Source organism: Dromaius novaehollandiae, chromosome 17 (genome assembly GCF_036370855.1).
Source record: "Dromaius novaehollandiae isolate bDroNov1 chromosome 17, bDroNov1.hap1, whole genome shotgun sequence".
Taxonomy (NCBI): Eukaryota; Metazoa; Chordata; class Aves; order Casuariiformes; family Dromaiidae; genus Dromaius; species Dromaius novaehollandiae.
Window position 1 is genome coordinate 16,690,058 of NC_088114.1, and position 21,578 is coordinate 16,711,635.

General features: G+C 49.8%; 1 protein-coding gene across 1 annotated transcript in view; it reads left to right on the forward strand.

Moving 5' to 3' along the window:
* Positions 1–5,369: 5,369 nt before the first annotated feature.
* The window catches only part of RTN4R (reticulon 4 receptor), an 88,204-nt gene continuing 71,995 nt past the window's right edge, over positions 5,370–21,578 (forward strand). Inside the window, exon 1 of the mRNA XM_026106910.2 lies at positions 5,370–5,907. Within this exon, the coding sequence (XP_025962695.1) occupies positions 5,886–5,907 (22 nt within the window). The 5' untranslated portion in view covers positions 5,370–5,885. The remainder of the gene's footprint in view (positions 5,908–21,578) is intronic.

Consider the following 21,578-nt stretch of genomic DNA (forward strand, 5'->3'; position numbering starts at 1 on the left):
ACATATGTCCTGTGCCACAAGGCAGTGGGGAGGAAAGGTGAAAAGCTTTTGTTGGATCTCACAATTGGGAGTGTGCACCTGGAGCACAGTAATGTGTGCAAGCATTCATTCATTGATGTGTCCTTTCCCTTTCTGTAGAAAGGTGCTGGGGGTAGAGGAGTGTCTCCAGAAGCCAGATGCACAGGTTGGTAGGCTTGCCAATGTCTCTCTGCAGCATGAGGCACTGACATTGGGTAACCAGCAGGGTCCCTGGAAGAAGGCAGAGCAGCAGGAAAAGGGTGAAAGCTGCGCTTGATTTACTATGTGGATGCAGGAATTGGCTCCAGTAGGTATTACTCTAATAAATGGATGGGTTTAAGAGTGGCAAAGGGCAGTGGCTTCCCCATTTTATAGTGCCCTCCCTATTTCTGTGCATCTCAACTGTGCAGGTTGGCTGTGAGGTGGGGTAAGATTTGCATTTTTGTTGTGCATTGTTTTGTACAGCAGGAAGCTGAGGGGATCTTAAGTGATGCCTGGGTGTCTGTAGAAAGACAAGGAGCTCAGCAGCAGTAAATAGTCTGAGTTTCTCTCCATCCCAAAAGGATTGAGCAGGGGATGGAAAAGCAGCACTTGTCAAAGAATGTCAGGGCACAGCTTTTGCTGGGAAAGTCTGAGCACGCTTGTGCTGTCTGAGCAGTTTGGCCTGCTCCCAGACGATATGCTGAGATGAGTGATGTGGGAATCTGCACTCACTGCAAAGACAAAAATCAGCTGCTTCCATCTGTATTGTTTCCACCCAAAGAATACATGGCTAACTCCAGAGCTCCTTGCCCAAACAGCTCCTTGATCAGCATGAGGGCAGGGCCAGGTGCTAAGGAGCTTTTGAGGCAGAGATGATTTCACTGCACAGGCAGTAGCACACATGCACTGTGAGAGTCCCACACTCCCCAGGTGCACAAGGCCATGCATGTGGGAAACTGTGATTCTCCCATTCAGCCTCACTTCCGCCTTCTCCTCAGCACCCTTAGACAGACACCAAGAACGTGCTCCAAATACATGTTAGAGCCTCTCTGCTCACAAACAAGGGTTAAAGACAGCAAGTGAACAGTTGAAGCTTTGCAAACAAGACCCACAACCCAAAGGAAGAGAATTGATCTAAGTGTGATTAAGAATTAGGTAGAGACGAACATGTAATTATCCAGTCAAAGCAAGGTGTCTCTTGATCTCGGTGAATGTTGGCTCCATTCCAAGCTGCAAATGAGCTGCACAGAATTAGTCATGCTGTAATTGCAAGCCATCTCAGATCTCCCAGGAGATCTCCTACTTGGGAGACTCCTCTTTCAAGCAGTCACTGCTAGACAATGCTTAGTTAAGTTGGGAAATGGAAAGCATAAATGCCCAAAATACAAGCACAGTAGGAGAGTTCATCTCCTGTATTTGGTACAGCAGCTTGTACAGCAAACTTACACTAGGTTTTTGGATCAGTATAATCTGCCATACTCTGGTACATCAGTTTACAAGCCAAGGTCACAGCCACCATGTTACTTCATGGTGACCTGCATGTAGCAAATTGTTGGATCTTGAAACAGCCCAAAGTGGTGCAGGAATCTGCATGAAAAGTCAATCCCAGTCCTCTACTGATGTACTTTCTCCTTTTCAAAATTAACCTTTCAGAAATGTCAGCCAAACAGCCACACACAGCTTGCTGCCTTCCTGGGAGAACCCTTTAATTTTTGGCATTGTGACTCTAACTTTAGTTAACTCCTTCATTGCTTATGATAATCTTCCTGTCCTTTCCAAGACCATTCCAGCTTCAATGTTCTTTTGCTTACAGTAATCTTGATGCGCTGCATGTAGGTGACCTCTCTTTCCTGATGCACCACTTGGGATGCCAATGTCAGAAGGCACTATTGAAACATGACTACATGAAGGTGTGTTTAAAACGGAGGAGGAGCACATCACTAATGTGTGGTGGATGTACTGTTACTGCAGAAGGAGCAGGGCTGGAGAGAATCATCTTCCTTCCACTCCCTAGGAGATACCCACAAATCAATGAGGGGCACTACCAGCAGACTGCATGGTAACACTCCTTGTCTCTTCCCGGACCTCACTTTTCCTTCACCCTTAATGAACGCAGCCAAGCCTTCCATTTCTGTAGAGTAGCCTGTCACCTGCCACAGACTGGCCCAAGCACCCAAAGGTGATGTCTAGCTGCAGTGCAAGCCACGGTCCCATCTGAGCCAGGAGGGTCTCAGTTGTTGACCTTGTAGGAACACAGTGCTCCCTTGGAAGCATGTTCATTAAGTGCTGTTTTGGACAGTGCGTGCAGAGCTCATAGAGCAGAGAGGGTCTGTATGGTTCAAAGCTGTAGTGTGTACAAGCTGGCAGGGTGAGGTAGGGCTGCAGGATATACTGGATATGGTGCAGATGGATTGGGGTACAACTGAAGATTGCCCTGACGAAGAGCAAGTAGAGGGAATATGGCTCTAATATATGCAGGCATGCAAGGTGAAATGAGTAGAGGAGGCTTCAGTAAGTATATGACTAACCTGGAATGCAATTAGAGATTCAGATCAGGGAAGGAAAAGAACTAGGGAATCATCCCTGCACCCTTGCACTCTGAAGGGGCAGAAAAAACAGTGTGCAACAGGCTAGGTCTCCTGCTCTCCTGAGATGTCATCTTCCATCTTCAGGGGAATGAAGGAGAAGGACCCAAGGCACCTTAGACTATGCCTTTACATTTGGCCCATGTTAGAGGGTTGTTTGCAGTCCTCCTGGATCATTCTTAGGTGGAATTTCAAAGATGGACAACTGCAAGTGAAAACTGTACAAGGGGAGTGGGGAACTGAAATAGCTGAGAAGTCTGATGCAAGGGAAAGTGCACTGATCGGCCAAGGGGAAAAAGTTTATAAGATTTGTAAGGTAAGGTAACTCAGTCAGGTGTATAACTGGACAGGATTGTTTGCACCCCTCACTGTGATCTGAACCCATGGAACTTAACTGAGTAGGAGGCAATGCCTCACAGCTCTCATAACTCTTCCTTCATGCTTCTTCCCTAGTCCAGCTCCTGGTGCCAGCCTGCCTTGCCTCTGAGCTGAGTTCTGAGTGGCACAAGCCAGCCATTATAGATGATCAGGGTACCTGCTCCCAGACTCCCCACACAACCAGTCCCAGCTCCAGTGCTTATGCAAAGACGTGATAAAGGCATTTCATAAGGCCCATTCTGCCTCCAGCTGTTTCCAGGCAAGTCCCCAAAATATCGGCCTCCAAAGGTGAATGCTATTGCATGAGAACATAGCTGCATTTACAAGTGAGAGGCTATGTCCTATGCTGAGAAAAGCCAGATTCATCTCTGTTCTGCTGGTGGCACTGAAGGCCTTGAAAGATCCCCGGGAGAGGGAGGCCCTAGAAGAGAGCCAGGATGTAAACTGTTGAGTGCTCTAGATTCTACCTCAGTCTCTGAACCCCTGTTCTTGAGTTACAGAAGAATAATGTAGTTTCTTCAGAGCTTGCAGAGCTCTCCAGCTTTCTGCAGTTCTACAAGCTGGTGAATGTTAGTGATGGCACAGCGTGGAAAAGGCCCATATGCTGTGGGACAAACAAGCTACACTCACATCGCTCAGGACAACACTGCACTGAACTGCAGACCCTGATCCCATCTCAGGGCCTATTCCATAGCCCTACCAGCTACAGACCTCCTATTCTTCTGGTCCTGGGTATCTGGAAGCTCTGTGCCTCAGCCCTGCTTTGCAGCATGCTAGTTCTATTGATCTGTCCATATATCCTAGCAGCAACCTTTCCCTCTCTCTGCTCTCACACTTCAGTTGCGGAAGATAGACAAAATGTCAGCAAAAAAATATCTGGAAGACATCTGGAAGACTTATCTCCTAAGTATCTCTGGACAGCTGAGACTGCATAAATACAGTACACACTCCATAGAGTACCTCCAGCAGTCTCAGATGTCCAGCTAGCCATTCCTTTGGTTATATTTCTTTTCTCCATAGATGAGTGTGGTGTCAGCATGAAGCACCACATAGATGTTTTGAGTGAGATGAGATGGTGTATTGTACATAGGAGAACCAGTTTCCTGGCTCATCTTGGGACAATCCGTACACGGAACAATGCAAACTGGGTAGGCCTCCAAGGTGTGGTTACCACACAAATCCTGAATACAAGCAGCTCTGGAGATGGTCATGATTAGGGGGACAAGCCATAATAGGGGAATTAATGTTCAATAATGTACATATACATATGTATACATATACATTTATATGCATACACACACACACACATAAACACACACAAACTTATTTCCAGTAGCAGTCTGAAGCTTCTCACTAGTAGTGATAGAGATGCCATAGCTTAATGTTCAAGATTTTTCTGGCATCATCCTTTTGTCCTCCTTTCCCCAGCAAACAGATGAATTCAGTTAATGAGATCTGGATTCTGCTTCCCAGGACTGCAACTGGAGAATGGAACCAGCCTATGCAGTAAGCACCTGTCTGCTTCAGGGTGAAGACCTGAGGTCAGGGAAGGAGGAAAGCCCGTGGGATGACTGAGGAAGATGGGAAACCCAGCTTCACGTAGCCTCATTTACAACCAGTGTAAACTTCACCTTTCTGGGGGGTAAGCTGAGGTAGGTTGTTGTCCTTCCTGTAAAAAAGAGCAAGGGTGGGATGTGGTGAGAGGGTCCAGCCATGCAAGAAGGGAAAGGAAGAACTCTCTCTTTCAGCTAGGGACTATGCTCAAGGTGCCTGTTTTTTGCTGGACTTCTTCTGGGGAAATGCGGTCACTCTGTACCAGCACAGGCAGAACCCGGCAATAAGGCCTGAGGCACTTGCTGGCATAGCAGAAAGCAGCACTGCAGTTTCAAGTGTCTCTTGTCCCCTCCCCAGATAAGGATCCTGGCTCCTTGTGGTCCCAGCTGACAGTGGCAGAGGAAGAAGCCCTCGTCAAGGCCTCCAGACGCCGGGGCTTCTCTGCTTCCCGCTGGGGGACTGCCGGGGGGCCAGCGCTGCAGAGGCCACGGCTGCTCCGCTATGAGCCGTAGGAACCCTGGGGCGAGCCGCGCCCGCCGAGCCGCGCCGCGCCGAGGGGCTGCGGGCTGCGGGTTGCGGGCAGGCTCGGCGCCACTCCCCGGCTGCCGCGGGAGGCCCGGAGCGGCAGGCCGGCGGGAGCGCCGCAGCCGCCCGGGCGGCCCTTTCCGCAGCTTCCTTTAGGTGGCACCTCTCCTCCAGGAATGAGCTGCCTGCCCCGGCGCGGCGCGGTCCCTCGCCGCCCTGCCCGGCCGCGCACGGCGCACGGCGCACCGCGGGGGGCCCGCGGCGGTGCCGCCGCCGCCGTCGGAGCGGCCTCTGCGCGCTCCGTCTGCCCCCGGAGCAGCCCCTCCCTCCATCCCGTGCCCATCTCCCCCGTCCTCCCTCTCACTCCTCCAGCCAGTAAATCCGATCTAGGCTGATTCCTCTCACGTCAAACCACATGATCCCATAAAACATTCATCGCCTCTCCATCCCTGCGCCCTGCTCGCTCGTTCCCGGGATACAGTGCAGCAGCTTCCGCGCTTCCAGCCCGCCGGCGGCTCTGCCTCCGCGGGATCCACCGCAGCCCCGGCCCGGCCCGGCCCCGGCCCCGTGCGTGCGGCGGGCGGGAGGGAGGACGGAGGGAGGAGGCAGGCAGGCGGGCAGGCAGGCAGGGAGGGGGAGCCTCGCCTGGATGCTGACTCCAGCTCGGGGGCTGCTCATTCCCCCGATGAACGAGGACACCGCCACAGGGAGAGCCCCCTCCCCGTGCGCCGCCGCTCCACGCTCGGGCTGAAGTTTTGCACGAGGATCTGCCCCGCTTTTGCAAGGATTGTACCGCTATCGCTCGACTTTGCGCCTCCAGACGTGCCTTCCCCGACCCCTAAGATGAAGAGGACGATAGCTGAAGGTAGGTGCATCTCCCTCCCCGGGAATCCCCCTCTGCCCCGGGGGCGGCAGGGCAGGGCAAAGCCGTGCATCCCCAACTTTGCACGGTACCGGGAACTTCCCTCGCTGCAACTTTCTTCCGTGGAGTCGGCGGAGCGGCCAGGTCCCGCCTGTCTCGGCCGCGGGGGAGAGGAGCAGGACCCCCGGCGGGTGGGGCTGAGCCCGGCCGGCGGGGACACGACGCTCCTGGCGGCTCGCGTTTGGACCGGGCGAGGCGAAGGGGCCGGCGGCGGGGAGGGCCCCGCGGGGGAGACGGGAGCGCCGCGCTTGCAGAAGGAGCGGAGACACGAGGCTGGAAGGGGAACGGAAGGTGCGGAGCGGGCCGTGCCCCGGTTCGGGCACGGTTGGCTCCTGGCTCAGTCCCAGCCCCCGGAGTAGGTCTGAGAGCTGGAGAGAGGGCGGAGAGGTTGAGACCTCTCACGCCCCATCGTCTTGGGGGCCGGTCCGCCCCCCCCCCCCTGCCCCGGCTCGGTCTTGGGGGGACCGGGCTCCCCCCGAAGTTGGGGCAGGTAAAGTGTTAAAGAGGATGGGCCGCCGGTGGAAGCGGCGTTCTGTGGCTCTCAAGACTGCCTCCCAGAGGGGTACAAATCTTGCTGATAAAGGTAGCCACGTTGCTCTGAATGCAGCCGGAATTGCAGCGCCTGCGAGAAGAGAGAGGAGCTGGGAAGCCGGGGCGGGGGGAGGACGGGAGCAGCCTAGGTTCCCTTCCGCTCCGAGCCCGGCTGATGGGGGCAGGGAAAGGAGAGCTCCAGCCCGGCTTTCCTGTGCCCTTCGCGGGAGGCTGCGGCACCGGGAAAGGGCTGGGGCAGCGGCCGAGGTGGGCGGAGGAGCCGCGGCCCGGCCGTCCCCAGCCGGGGAAGCTGGCGGGGGCTCCGGGACGCGACGGGGAGCGCTGCCGCGGCGGGGGACTCCCTGGCCGCGGGGCCGCGGCGGAAGGACGGGGATGAGCGGGATGTAGCGAGAGTGCCAAGCAGCGCCTCGTTCCCTAGGCGTTCCCCTGCCCTACTTGGTGTCAGCTTGGTGCCGGCCAGCGAAAGGCTGGAAGCAGCTGGGGGGTGCAGCGGGAGCACACGGCACGCTGTGCAGGTCGGGACTGGGCTCGCTCCGCCGGGTGAGAAGCTCACAGCACGCAGCGGGGGCGGCCTTCCCTGGCACCCAGCGTGGCATCGCCGCCCCGGAGAGCAGAGCCATCTCCTCTCGCTGAAAATAGCCCTGTTCCATTTGCTCTGACACTCCTGAAAACAGCCTTTGCTTCCCAGCTCCTGGTGTGGGTCTGTGTTAGCAGCAGTAGCTGGAAGCTGCTGTTGCTGTTCAAGGTATGCAGCTGTACAGTCGTGGCTTGAGCATTTGCAGTCGCTCAGGGTGAAACCTGAAATAAAACCTACATTTTGAAGAAGATGTTCTCACACTGCAGGTTCTGACCACTTGGAGAATCATGTGCCACCCAGGTGTACTATTGGAAACCCAACCCACAGGTTGCAATTTTGAACTGGAGTGATTAAGCCATTGTAGAAGCTCCACTGCTGTCCAGGCTGCTGGTCAAGAGAGTGTTTAGCACGCACTACCTCTTGCTGTACAGAGTCTCTTTGCATGCCATCTCTGGCTTGCTTCCTCTTTCCATCAGTGACACAAATAAAATCTTTTTTTTGGTTTGCTTTTTGGAGGACGCCCTGGCTGATATAGTTATGATGCTCCAAGTGCTGATCCAAATGACACATACTGTACTTTGAAGGGTTTGAAATGTTTTTAATTTTGGAATGGCCAGTTTATTCATGTTTGTAAAGCATCTTGGGAGCATGTTGCAGTTGTGGCTTCTCCTGTGGTCCCTTAGGGGGTACTGATATTTCAGCATTCATTTGTTATTTGCTATACTGTGGTGGGTGCGTGGGTACCCGCTGATTTGAATCCTGTGGCTGTGTTCGCATGCACAAATTCGTGGTACCATGTTTGTGCTAACCTGTGTGCTGTTTGTCTACAGTGATGCTGTAGGAAGGCTGTTCACTGTGCCAGGCATGCAGGATGGTACCAAGGGGATGGGTGTGGTACAGGATCCAGGATAGCCTCTCTTTTGCCATTTGCAATCCTGCTGCAGCACAGCACTTTCTCTGCACTGTGACATTGCCCAAGTTCCTGGCTGTTACCAGCATAATACGAAAAAATACAGGAGATAATGAAATATAAAAATCTGTGTTACAATGACTTTATTTATAGAACAAGGCTTTGAGGGTTTGGAGTTTGAGGCTTTCTTTTCTTCTTTTTTTTTTTTTCCCCCTTGAAGTTTATGAGTTGCTCCTGTGAGATGCTGAGTAGCCTGGATTCCTGGTAAGTGTGACTGTAAAGTCCACATGAACCTTGAGAGATTATGTTTAAACGAATGGTCATCCTACAGCATCTGGCCTGCATTTCCAACTTTGGCTGACAGGATACTTCAAGTGCGTTGTAAGCCAAAAATACCCGCCTGGGCAGTTGGACAGGCAGAGCTTTTACCTGATGTTCTCAGCACTTATTATCTTATTAACACAATTTATTTATATTAAAGGAAGCCTTGCCATGTATTGGCTGCTTATTGTTTTATAGCATTTCTCAATAAAGTAAAAACCTGCAATTTGAAAACCTACACCAGGCTTGGAGACTACATGTTCATTGATGTGGGAGTATCTCTTTCTGTTCCTTAAAGGAGATACCATTCATCAGTGCATTATTTTGTGTTTCCATTTTTTATATTGTTCATTTTATAGGAAGGGGCCTCATCATTTCCTAGACTTTGGCCCCCAACCTTCACTAGACAGTATATATCTCAATCCTATATTCTCTGGGACTATAGAAGGCTGTGTCTGGAGAAATTATTTAGGGAGAAATATCAGGGCAAAAAAAAGCCCAGGTGCTGTTGCAGTTCTCTGTGCCTGGTGGTTTTATCAGTGCAGATGTCACGGCACCCCTACTGTCTTTGATGGTTTCCCCACTAAGAGCACTAGAGAAACCTGATCCAGAAAGTATGTTAATTAGAAACAGTGAAACAAAGCCACTACCACCTTCTCCACTGCTCTGACTTGGAGGTAGCATATACCAGTGCTGCCTTTCACCAGCAAGGGTAACATGGCAGTCCTGCCTTCACACAACTGCATCCTTATTAATTACCTCTATGCTGCACTCAGATGCTCTGGGTTTTGCTTGAATAACTACCCCCTCCACACACACCCCCACTCAGGCATCCTGTACAGAAGACTGTGTTCATAAAGTGCATATGAGACAATGGTGGGAAGGATCAGGAAGGTGGCAGTTTCCAACACAGTTGAGATCCGTCACTCCGTTTGTGTGTGATACCTGCCCTGCTGCCCGTCCTGCTCAGTGGGGCTCAGGAGGAGAGGGTAGGGTCACCCCTTCTTACACTCAGCCCAGTGGTTTACTATGGAGTTGGAAGCTGGGGGGGAGTCCCACCGCTCACACCCCCGTGAATATCTCCTATAACTCCGTGACACTAGCAATAGGGACCTTGTGCCTGTTCAATCCTCTTGACACCAAGGATGACTTTGGCCATTAAGCTTTCCAAAGGAATAAGCAAAATCTGCAAATCCAGCAGCATCTCCCTGAATTCTCCACCTTCTTTCATATGGAAGCAGCAAGGGAGAATGTAAAATGGGGCAGGGAAGGGGAAGGGTGCTTCGGAGCACAGGCTTTCAGGAGCACTACCACACACCCGTGTTCTCCTACATGTATTGTGATGGTGGTTGTGGGGAGCTGCTGCCTACCCTGAAAAGCACTTTGTCTTTCTTCTCTTTCTGTCCTCCTGTCTCTGTTTGTGGGAGGGGTTAGAGCACTCAATCCCTCACCAGCATGCACAGGAGAGCTCCTCGCATACAGCTAGTCCTAGGAAGGGGCACACTGTGAGCATGGCTGAGCTCCTTGCTGTTTCAGTCCCCACTGAGTCCCACCCACAGGGGAGGAAGAGAGGAGAAAGGAGCAGTGGAACCAGAACCTCAGCACAAAGCAGGATGAGAGAGGAGCGGCTGAGCTCTAATCTCTGCTCTGAGCCTGCACATGGCTGCTACATCAGTTGCTCAGGCACCTCAGCCCCTCTGTGCTGCAAGGTATATCCTGTTGGACAAACCATAGCTGCAGTCTGAGTGCAGGATTTGCACTGCACTGAAGGCAGAACCAAAGGGAGAAGAAAGGAGTCAGTCTAATTAGGTGTGCATTCTCTTCCCCTGGGATTTGCAATGCTTTCTGCTGCTGTCACCTTCATTAAGACATATCTCTGAGTGCCAAATGCATCTTTTGATGTTTCTAAAGGGGTTTATTTATCCAGGAGGCATGCACATAGTGGGGGAGGAGTAACCTGTACCACTCTGAAGAGGTGCTGTAAAAGGCAACGTCATACTACTGTGCCTGCAAGGGCTGGGAATTGTACTAGAAGTACTCCCTCCTGTCCACATGGAAAGTTTTGTGCTGTGTCCTGGACCTACCTGGATCTGTTTGGGATTTGTGAGTAACAGGGTTTTGAGGCTTCTCCAGCACAGACACACACAGGTGTGAAAGGGAGGAAAGAGGCTTGTAATGTGCAAAGCCCAGCCTCTCCTCCCCTTTCATGCTGATGGTTGCAACTCCTGGAGGTTTCCAGAGAACAGAGGAACAGGAGGAGACAATTCTACTGCAAAAACATAATCGGTGTAAAGAAACAAAGGGTGAATCCTTCCATGCTTTCACAGAGGTGATAAAGGAATTCATACAGACTTTGTCAAGGTATTCAAACTTACCTTAGCCTGTTGTCATGTTACAATTGCAGAGACATGCAGCAGCCTGGGGTTTGGGTGGTTAGTTCCTCATTATGCCATTTGAGTGGTGTTCAGTGATGATATATAGACTCATAGCAGAGTGGCATCAAGGTGACACAGATATTTCCCATGGTGTGTGTGCAGTGTGCATGGACGTAGACCCTAGCCAGAACACATCAGCATGTCACGTGCACAGACTCTGCCCATATTTACTTTGTTGTCAGAGAGCTCCTAGAAGTCAGAGCTTCTGGAATCTGTTCTAGGCCCAGCTTCTGATTTCTCTGTGTCCTTGACCACGTCAATGAACTCTGTGATTTAGTTTCACCTTTTCCAGCTCTAATAGTGGGAGAATGACACTGAGTTGTATCCCAAGGGTTCCAGAATATGCTTAAGGGTCAGTCCAGAGCAAAAGTGTGTAGGTCCATGCAATTGCAGATGACTTCTTTAGCACTGTTAGGCAACAAGACCAATGATAGTCTCTTTAGGGATGTTGCTGCATCAGCAGCTGGTTCATGTCTCTGCTCTGGCCTGTCTTCCTCAGGCTGTTTGCATTGCAGCTTGGAGCTGAACAGTAGCACCAGCAGATTTTACAGTATTTACTGTCTGTCTCAAGTCTCTGCTCCTGAAATCAAGGGATTAGAAGAGAACTTGAGTTTTATTTTGTAGTCTTTCTGGTTGTCAAGAAAAGCAGAAGGATTATTCAAGCATGTGTAAATAGGTGAGGGCAAGCAAGATGAAAGCAATAAAGTGTCCAAATACTGTGATTTCTAGTACAATTTTTTTGGTGGCTCAACTGTATAGGGCTGGCATCAGCACAACAATTGGTAAGTGACAAGCTGAAACTTTTCTCCCACAGGCAGCCAGCAGTGTTAGGCTCCTCTCTGCACAAGTGTGGCAAGGCAGAGGTTACAGGAGGTGTGCTTTCATAAAATAGTTTGGAAGGTACCTCTTGGAGGTTTCTAATCAACCCTCGGCTCAAAGCACAGCTCATTTCAAAGATAGATCAGGTTGCTCAGGGGCTTGTCCAGCTGACTCCTGAATATCTCCAAGGATGGAGCTATCCTGTCCTTCTCTTTCATAGCTCAGCCTTCTTCACCCGTCTGGCCAAGGCTGCTCAAACTCTGCCATCTGACCTGGGTCAGGACCAGTGAGCGACTCATGACCCTTTGGCACTAGGCACCACAACTGTGGAGCTGTAGAGCAGGAGTGATGGTGCATGTAGTACCTCAGTCCATGTTGACAGGAGTGAGTGGTTGTCACTGTCAGTTCAGGAGCAGGCATTGAGGGAGATACCTAAGAGGAGCTGAGAATAGATGTCAGTCTGGGTACCTGGAAGGGACACTGGGGAAGGCAACAGGGACTTTTTTGCCTCCTACTTCCTCACCTTTTTACACACTCAGAGAAGGACTGTTGCCAACATCAAACGAGGTCTGCTACGGCTTTGTCTAACTAAGCCTTGGAAACCTCCAATGACTAAAACCTTGCTAGCCTCTTCCTGTGCCGGAGATGATGAAGAAGTTTTCCTTATGTCCAAAGTGAACTTTCCAAACTGCAGTTCTTGGCCATGGCTCCTTGCTATGTCATCTGGCCTCACAAAGCAGCGTTCAGCTCCATCATCTTTATAATTGCCTTTTGGGTAGTTGTGGTCTGCTATTAGGTTGCCCCTTCACCTCCTCTTTGCCAGACTAAACCATGCTAGCTCCCTCTAACTGTCCTTGTAGGACATATGCTCTAGACCACTGACCATCTTGGCAACCCTCCACTAGACCTCTCTGTTTTCCCCACACTTATTTTGGAATGAGGGGCCCACAACTGGATACAGTGCTCCAGGTGCAGCCTCACCAGTTCTGAGTACAGGGGGACAACAACTTCCTTCACTCTGATGGCCACGCTCCTCTTAACATAGCCTAGGATGTAGTTGCCTTATCCAAACTAAGAGCAACTATTAGATCCTATTCAATCTGGTGTCCACCATAACTCCCAGGCTCTTTACAGTAGGACTGCTGCTGACCCAACTGGTTCTCAGTCTGATATTGAGGCACGGGGTTATTGTGCCCCAGGTGCAGAGCTTTGCACTTCTGCTTGTACTAAGTAAGTGCTTCTTAACCCTGTTTCCACTTCCACTCATTCAAGAAGCCTAGACATTTAGGTAAACAAATGCCTATGCACATTTTCAAGCCTTGTTTCCTTGCTGTACTGAAGTATTCTTTAGCAGTGGGTGGGAAATTGTTGAAAAAATTGAGGATTCCCATCATGCACTCAGCTTCTCCAAATCATGGTGCTCCACCCTTCTGAATGGCCAGCTCCCCATGCTGCTGCCAGCTTCCAGTCTAGCTAATAAAAACCAGCCCTTGACAGGGGATACCTTCTTGCTTTTACTAGCAACATACTTAGGTGATCAAAATCCCTTTGCCAAATTATACTTATTTTACTTTTTCCTTCCTGGAGTGTAGACTCAGAAAAAAAGCTTGCTTGTCCTGGGCATTTTTAGCATTTTGTCCAAGGAGGTCTCCACATGAAGGTCTGGAGAGCCTTTAAGGTCAGCTGTGTTGTGATCCCTGTCTACAGTTGCAGTTTCCCATGAAGTTGAGAAAAGGAGCAGAGAAAGCAAATACAGCCCACCAGTAGAATGGGGCTTACAGCATGGATGGGAGTTCCCAGCCCATCACAGCTTTGCTCTATCTCCCAGGAGTTCGGCTGTTTCCCTCAGATGGTTCTTTGAAACTCAGTTGCCTTTTTTAACAATTGTGCTTTCTTCTTTCTCTTTGTGTTGCACCTTCAATTGGAAACAAAGGGAAGTTTGCATTTAAATTTGATGTTTTGTTTCCTTCCCTGAGTGCACAGCATAATTACAATCCCTTGCATGGACTTATATGAATCGATCAGTTATTAGTGATCATTACGATTTACATAATGGTCAAGGAAGAGGGGACACTTGTACAATAGAAGTGATGTTCTAAGATAACAGTTCAGATTTTCTTGTTGATGTGTGAGATCATCTCCTGTGTGCTGCTCACTGGGGAAACTGGATAACTTTTATTTTTTTGTTAAGAACAAATCTTTTGTGAGAACCATCTGGCTGCTGAATTTTTCTCCTGAAGCTGTGCAGTTTGCTGGGAGTTCATTTGCGTCTTTAGCTACTAAAGAGAAAGTAAAAGTGACTGATTAGTCTAAGACTGGGACCATTCACATCAAAGTGACAGATTTTGTGAGCTAGATTTGGGAAAGTGTTTAAACTGGTGTGTTTTCATTAAATTTTGAAGACTGTGGGCAGAACTGTGCTCTCGGCACTCCAGCATGGCTCTCAACTCTGCACTCTGTGTTGTTATGTCAGAGTGAATTGTGTGGTTGTAAAATTTGTGTGCTTGTTTGATGACTTTAAATATTGATTTTAATTGTGCATCTTTCTTAAGTCTGTGAGTGATGATCAGAGCTGCATACAATACACCGTGTGCATAACACAGCAACGTGCGCAGGAAAGAGATGTGAACTCAGTCTGACTCTTAAGTAGAAGGGAGGAGGGAGGGGAGAGGGAAAATCTTTGGAGGCTCTAAATTCAGCTTTCCTGGCTTCCAGGCACCACAGGGGGCATTATTAGAGACATACCATTGGCTGTGGTGCAATTTGAGATTTCAGAAGTCTTTTGTGAAGGCTTGCGTCAGGCTATGAAGGCTACATACCATCCTCTGACAGAAGACAGCTTTTAAAATAATAATAGCAAGTTATCTAGTTTGTTAGCACTGTCTTTGTCTCTGCAGTGAAAAATGATCACCTGAAAGCCGCAGGGATCTTTAGGACTTGCACATCTCCACAATCTCAGCATGTTCTGAAGGGTGATGAGAAGTTGCAAAGCTAGTCTCTGGGGAGCAAAACCATTTCCCTGGAAGCATGTCCTTTCCCAAGCGAGAGTGTCAGGAGTGGAGCTTGCAGTGACTAAAGCTTTCCATGCCCATGCAAACACAGTTAACGTTGGCTTTACACTAGAGGGCTGTCTGTCCCTTTCCCTTCAGAGAAAAGGCATTAGTCTATACACTATGAACGCTCCAGTCGTTCACAGTATCCGAACAATTTGACAGCGGCCTGTTTTGTCAGGTGGGAAATGTGATGCAGACTTTTATTTACTGCTCACCGCCTCTCTTTGTGCTGCACAAGAACACCCATGCCCTGCTCTGGAGAGCATTTTGAAGCTGCTTGTCTTGCGTGATGTGTAACCTTTGCTGTGGTTTTATTGTAAGGCACTGTCTCCTTCTTCACCAACTGAGGGCAGCCACAGGTCAGCAGCCTTTACACAGGACCATTGGGTTTCAAACTGGGTGTAATTTTTTGCCCCTGGTTCTTTTAGGTCAGTTTGCTCTCTGGAGCAATAGCTTTGAGTGTTAGCTCAGGGTCTCACTCTGGATCTCTGGGAATGTAGCATCATCACACTTGTGAGAAGCTGCAGCCCTGATACTAAAGAAAGGGACACCTGAGTCCTGCTGAGAGACAGGGAGCTCCAGGGAAGTGTGTGGCACAGAAGCCTTGAGAGCAAGGTGAGACAGGACATGACTTAAAAAGATGGAAGAGAGCGAAAAGGCACATTGTGAGTGGAGATGTCTGTATTTAGTAACAGCCTTTGCCTTTCTCTTTCTAATCAAGCACAAGAGGAATGTCCTCTTTTCTTATCCCCTCTTTATCAAGCACAGGGGCTGCCCAGCTGCCCAGCTTCATGGTGCCCTGAAGAGTTGGGGACCCGCAGCCCATGAGCAGGCCCTACTCTCAATTGGAGCATGACTCTTGCTGCTCATGAGCTTCCTACTGCTGACACTGTCTTGGTGTCACAGCAGAGCTGGGCTTGGAAGCTGTCTTGTAGCTGGCTGGGAACAATGCAAGCCCAGACTGTGAGAGGAGAACTCTTCCGGGTAAACAGCCTCTCTGGAGAATTTTGACCCAAAAGACTGCTGTGGCTTAAGTTGGGTTGAACTGTGCAGTGGCCATAACCAGACTTAATCTAGCCTAGGAGCTTTGGGCAGGAAGAAAAGGAGAGAAAGCCTTTTTTGCCTTGTACCAGGAAATCACTGTGCTGGGTCTCTCCAGAGATGCAGCCCTCATCACCACCTCCAGCAGTCAACAACCAGCTGTGATTAAAAATTGAATGGTGCTTCTGGGAACAGGTCCCTCCACACTGCTCTTTATGTAAATTAACCCTGATTGGAATTTGGGTGCTTTAGGGTTGGGTACAGCCCCAGGGAAAACTGAGAGCCTGGGGGTCCTTCTTTTCTTCTCCAGGCCCCCTTCTTCCTCCCCTTGTCTCCCAGGCTGCAGCTTAAATGACCCCCTGCCAGCAGATCCTTTTGTGATGGTCACACGCCTGGAGAGCAGGAAGAACAACTTTGGGAGCTGCCTAGGAAACATATGAACAGTGCTGGAAAACCAGTCTCTGATCATTGTGGTGCTCCAGAAAGGTGCTGCATGCCATGAGGATCCTCTGGGAGCATGTAGCTTCATGCAGTCCAAGCCCACCGCTTTGTGGGGCAACAGTTTGGCATGCTGGAGCTAGTCGTGTGGGAGCCTCTGCTGGCATGTTGTGCCTGGGACTTCAAGCAGAGCTGGAGTATAGGCAGCTGGTCAGCTCAGTGCCACTGGAAGGAAGTCATTCTTGAATGCAGGAGGTTTATATGGGGAAGGCCTTCTCCAATTTTCCCTGGCATTATCCATGTCCCAGGAGCACAATGCAACAGAGCAGAGTGGTGAGAGACAGGGGCCCTGGGAGAGCAGTGAGCTGTTATGGGACTCATTGGCTGGAGACCATTGGGTTTTCACTTGGTTCAGTTGCAGAAGTTTTGCTGGCTCAAAACAGCCGCAATCCTGGATCCAATCCATCTCTCCAAGCTGTAGAGTACAGCCAGGTGGAGGGTGCTCCAGAAATGTCTATTTCCATAGCGGAGGCTATGAGATTGCCCCTTGCAGTGAGGGGATAGATCCCAGTGCAGAGCCCTGACGCAGCTGTGTCTTCTTCTGTTTCACTCTGATCGCACTGGTAGAGAGTGCCCTGTTGTGCTGTGGTACTGCCTGTGTGCTGCATGCTGAGCAGGCTGCTTGCAGCCCTGGGGCAGTCCTGCTCTGCAACAGCTGGTAGCAAAGCTTGTAGGTAACATGAGTCTGTGCCCTTGGTGTGGGTGATAGGTTTGCGTGGCTTTCTCTGCCGCTTTGCAGTTATATCACTATGCATTTGGCAGTGCCAATACGGAGGTCAGAGGACAGTTTTCAGTATTATAATCTGCAGATCTGAAAGAGATTTGCCTATTTTCTTTTCATAACATCAGGTGGCAGGGCTTCTTTCGATTCTTCTGCTAACAGCAGGTCTGGAACCTCTGTGAAAACTACTAGTTCTTGTCCACTGGGAAAGCCAAATTGCCTGGAGTCCATGCAGGCACTCATATCACAGTTTCGTTTAGTTCTATTCCCAGTCAGCTTGGCCTCATCTGGCTTTAACTCCATTTAAGATGAAACCAGAGCATCAGCTGAGGTTTGACACAGCTTAACAAACTTAGTTTGAATTCAGAACTTTCCTTAAAGTGGTATGACTGTCTGGTGAGACACAATCACAACCACAAACTCTTCAGTGACTTCCAAACGCAGATTTGTGCCAACTGCATGCAGGGCCTTTGTTTCTGTTCCTGGATGCCTATGCAGTCAACGTTTGCCTTGCTTCAGGCACAAGTGGTGTTAATTGAGAGCAGCCAAGTCTCCTGACTTTTGCTAACAAGGCGTCCACTTCAAAGAGGAGGGATGGAGGTGCTGAGGATTCAGTGAACTGGCAGGGAGCCAGAGGGGAGACGGAGCCACTGGGACTGTGGGGGAGGCTGAATGGTGCTGCTCTGTAGCTCATGGCTGTGGCCATTTCCTGCACACACTGAGGTGCAGACATCGGTTCCTTGTCAGCAGCTGATTTATCAAATACAGCGACTTTTTTCCCTCCCTTTTTTCTCAATTTGCAGCTAATATCTTCTGAAGGGAGAGGGGGGAATTAATAATGGTAAATTACAGTAGCTCACAGTGCTGAGTGCTAATGCTAACCACGTGCATAATGATGGATAGTGGGAGACTGCTCACAGGAACTGCTCTGGCATGAGGAAGCTGGAGATGGAGCTGGCCTGTTAAAGCCTGCTCTCCATCCATCACTGCACATAGGTGGGGCCCCTTCCCCTGGGAATGCAGCATCTGTAGCTGAAAGCAGCTGTTGTCAGATGTGAGGCAGGAGGGGGAGAAGGCCACTCTTGTGGTTTGCAAAAAGGAGGATGATTTAACAAGGTCCACCAGGCTGGGCTTGTGGGCTGGAAAGCTCCACCCCAGCCCATGTTCCCTTCACATTTGCACTCCTCTGTGGAGACCAACAGCTGATGTATCCCTCACTTGGCTGGTTCAATTTCAATCCACAAAATGAATGTTAGGCCCTCTGGGTGAGATGGTGTTAAAAGAGAACAAAGGGATTCTTCCAGGCAAGACTGTTTGGACATTACGGGGGTGTCATCTCTTGCAGGATTTGATGTTTTGTCTTTAAACCTCAATTTATGGCATCCTGTAATTAAATGAGACTTCAGCTGGAACTTTGAGAAAGAGCTTGTCCGTGGCCCCTCATGCTCTCACAGAAGGCTGGAAGAGCCTTTGTGTTCAGTGTTACCCACAAGACAAATGAGCCATCTCTTCTTGTCTATGTAATAGGAAGTGTTTCTAAAATGACATACTTTCTGCTACTGGGGGACTGGCTGTGGTCTGACTGAGATGCTGTGTTTGGAAATTGAGTAACAGTTATTTGAACAGCATCTCCAAATCAGAGAGCACTGTTCCAGTTTTTCTGAGGACACCAGGTCCCTAGTTACATCCGCTCTTGAGTGGAATGGAGGTTCTCCCTGAGATCTGGGAAGAGGCTCTGTTTGGGGCTGGGATTGCTGCCGGCTCAGAGGGAATGCATCTGCCTGGGCTCCACTTTCCCTGCTTGACAAGTAGAGTTGCATCTGAATAATGGGCCTTTTTTTCCCCTGGATTGGAAGGAAGCACCAAGGGAGCAGCACAGCCAAAGAGAGACACTTATGCAAGCAGCAGAATAAATGAATCTGAACTGCCTCCTGGGAACCAGCCCAGAAGAGACTGACTTTACTTGGCCATGTCTTTCCAGTGGGAAATGCTCTTCTTTCACTATATTTATTTTTGGCTTTCATAGTGTTTTGCTAGGCTTACAATTAATCCTAAGCTTCTGGGTGGCCAGCTGGGCTGCAGGGACAAAGTCATCTTCAAAGCAGTTTGCTAGGTTATTTCCTGTGGGCCTGTGAGAAGACCTTGATTTACTAGATGAGCTAAATGCCACAAGAACCTGGGAATGCTTTACTTGGGTACACCTGGGGAGTGCACATATACTGCTGCTGATGGAAGAGAGGTACCTGTGGCTTAGCTTATGTGGGGAAGTGGGTGAAGCTGCTTTTCACTCTCACATTAGATTGATGTAGAATTCACTCTCCCTTTAGAGAGGTGGTAGCTGGTGTGGTCGGCAGGAAGGGAGGATGTGTTGCTGGGAGCCAGCATGTGGGGAAGGGCTGTTGCTGTGTGTGTGTGAGTTGGTGGCAAGTTGGCACAATGCATGTTGCATGGGTGTTACAGCTGGACTTGCTGCTGACCTAGATGCACCTGGTATGATTTTATTGTCATACAGATTCCCCCCAAACAGGGTGCAGATGACTCTGCCTGCTCTAGCCTTGCCACTTGTGCAGCATTATCAGAAATGTTGTCTTAGGACTGTACTGTGACAGCAAGCCGGTGTGACTGGCAGGCATGAAGAGGAGATGTGTTGGGGCTCCCCAGGATTCCTTGGAAAGCATGGTCTCCACCTTCCATGCTGAAAGGGGATCCTAACCCTCTGACACATTCAGTGCCTGCCTTTTGCATGTGTTTTGCAGCAAAACACCCAGTGTGTGCCAGCCAAGGCAGCTCTTTCTGTGCTGTGGATTCATTTCCCTGTTTGCATCCTGTTCTGCCCTCTTTCTGCAGCTGAGGTGAACCCTTGGGAAGTGTTTGGGCTGGATTTCTGAGCCTTTTTAGCCTCTGCTTCCCTCCCTAAAATGAAAGCTTTCCCACACCTCATCTGAATCTGATTCTTTTGCTATGGACACTTGTGACCTGTTTCCTATGCATAAAGCCTTCCCAGCAAGGAATAAGCTCAAAGAGGGAAAAGCACTGATAACAAAATTCCTAAAAATATTCAGCCACAAGTGTGGGGTTTGTTCAACTCCTTGTGTGCCAGTGGGAGATGGGTGTAGTTGAGCTTTGAGGCATTTCCTGCTCTCTGCCGCAGTGCAAGCAATATATGGGCCAGTGAGTAGAGCATGGGGCTGCCTGGCCAGGGTGCTAGGTCTGGCTCTGGCTGGTGACCTGCTGTCAGACAAATCATTTAATGTTTGACATACAGAGACCATGGGGCAGCAGCTCCCACTGCCCCCTGTTTGTGGTTGGAGCACTCAGCTCCTCCTGAAAAATTCATATCAGCGTATTGCTGTCCTTCTGTCTGGAAAGGATGGTGACAGTAACCATGTCTGCCTTCCCCTGCCTGTGTCCAGTTCCCCTGTGTTCAGAAGAGACCAAGTGCAGGTTGAACATCCCCAGGGGAGGAGACAGGACAAACTGAGAGCTGAAATACTGTAGCCACCAGGTTCTGTTGCTCTGAGCCTGGGGAATGCACAGCTGGGCTGCTAAAAAAAAGAAAAAAAAACATGTGAGGTCTCCTTGTATGCAGGGCTAGAGCAGAGCAGGCATTTACTGCTCTCTGTAAAACTGAGAAATCCTGTGAATTAAAGGAATGAGCCTGACACTTGGCACCAGGAGATGTGGGAAGCGATAATTGGAGACAGGGCTATAATGGCACAGGAATCATCTCAATATGATGGGAGCTAAATGACACTGTAAGGAAAATTGCACCTCATTGTGAGTGTCAAAATTGACATAGCAGAAAAGGAGATGAACAGTGTTTGCAAGTGCACTCCAACAGCTCATATAAAAAAGCTGTGCCTAACCTTTGACTCAGGCTAGAATCACCCTACCAGAACAGTTCACCTGGTTCATGGCTCCACTCTCCTAATTCCCCCAAAGCTCTTGGACTTAGGAAGAAGCTCGTGACGGGCAAGATCAATTATTCTGGCCAAATGCACTCTAGTGCTGTCTTTCAGGGTCCTCCAGCCCTTGCTGGCTGGGCAGCTGGATGCATGGCGGTTGTAAGACCAAATTGCCCATTGCAGACTGTGCACTGGCCTTGACATACGATAATCTGTACATGCATGTTGACTTCTGTGAACAGAGGACATATGTGTGTTTGGACAGGCAAACAGGGCATGGTGAGTGCTGCACTAGTGGTTGCCTTCATTTCTGTCACGGGATAGGGGTGAAAATTATCATGGGATGAGCATGCAGCTTGTGAAGGGGAAGGGGCTGCAGCTTGCATGCCACCCAAAAAAGAAAGGAGAATCAGAGACACAGAATAGAAATAACTAAATAAATGGTTATGCTGAATGCAGACTGATGATAGGCTTTGCTGAGGAGCTGGGAAGAGTCAGCACTGCTGTCTGTTGCAGAGGAAGTGGAGTGGGCTAAGATGGCAAAGCCCTATGTTGACCTGCCAGAAGATGGTGTTGGAGCTGATGAGGGAAGAAGTTCAGCCCTCACAAAAGCACATGAGTGCTCCCTGTCCTCACATGAAGCCGGACTCCAGAGGAACTGTGAGCCCTGTGCATGCCTTGGTGCTGGGGCTCTTGCAGTCAGAATGGGAATGTGTATGAAGGGGGATAAAAAATGAATGAGGAGGAAATGGAAGGCCTGTAGGTAAATCAGTGATACATCC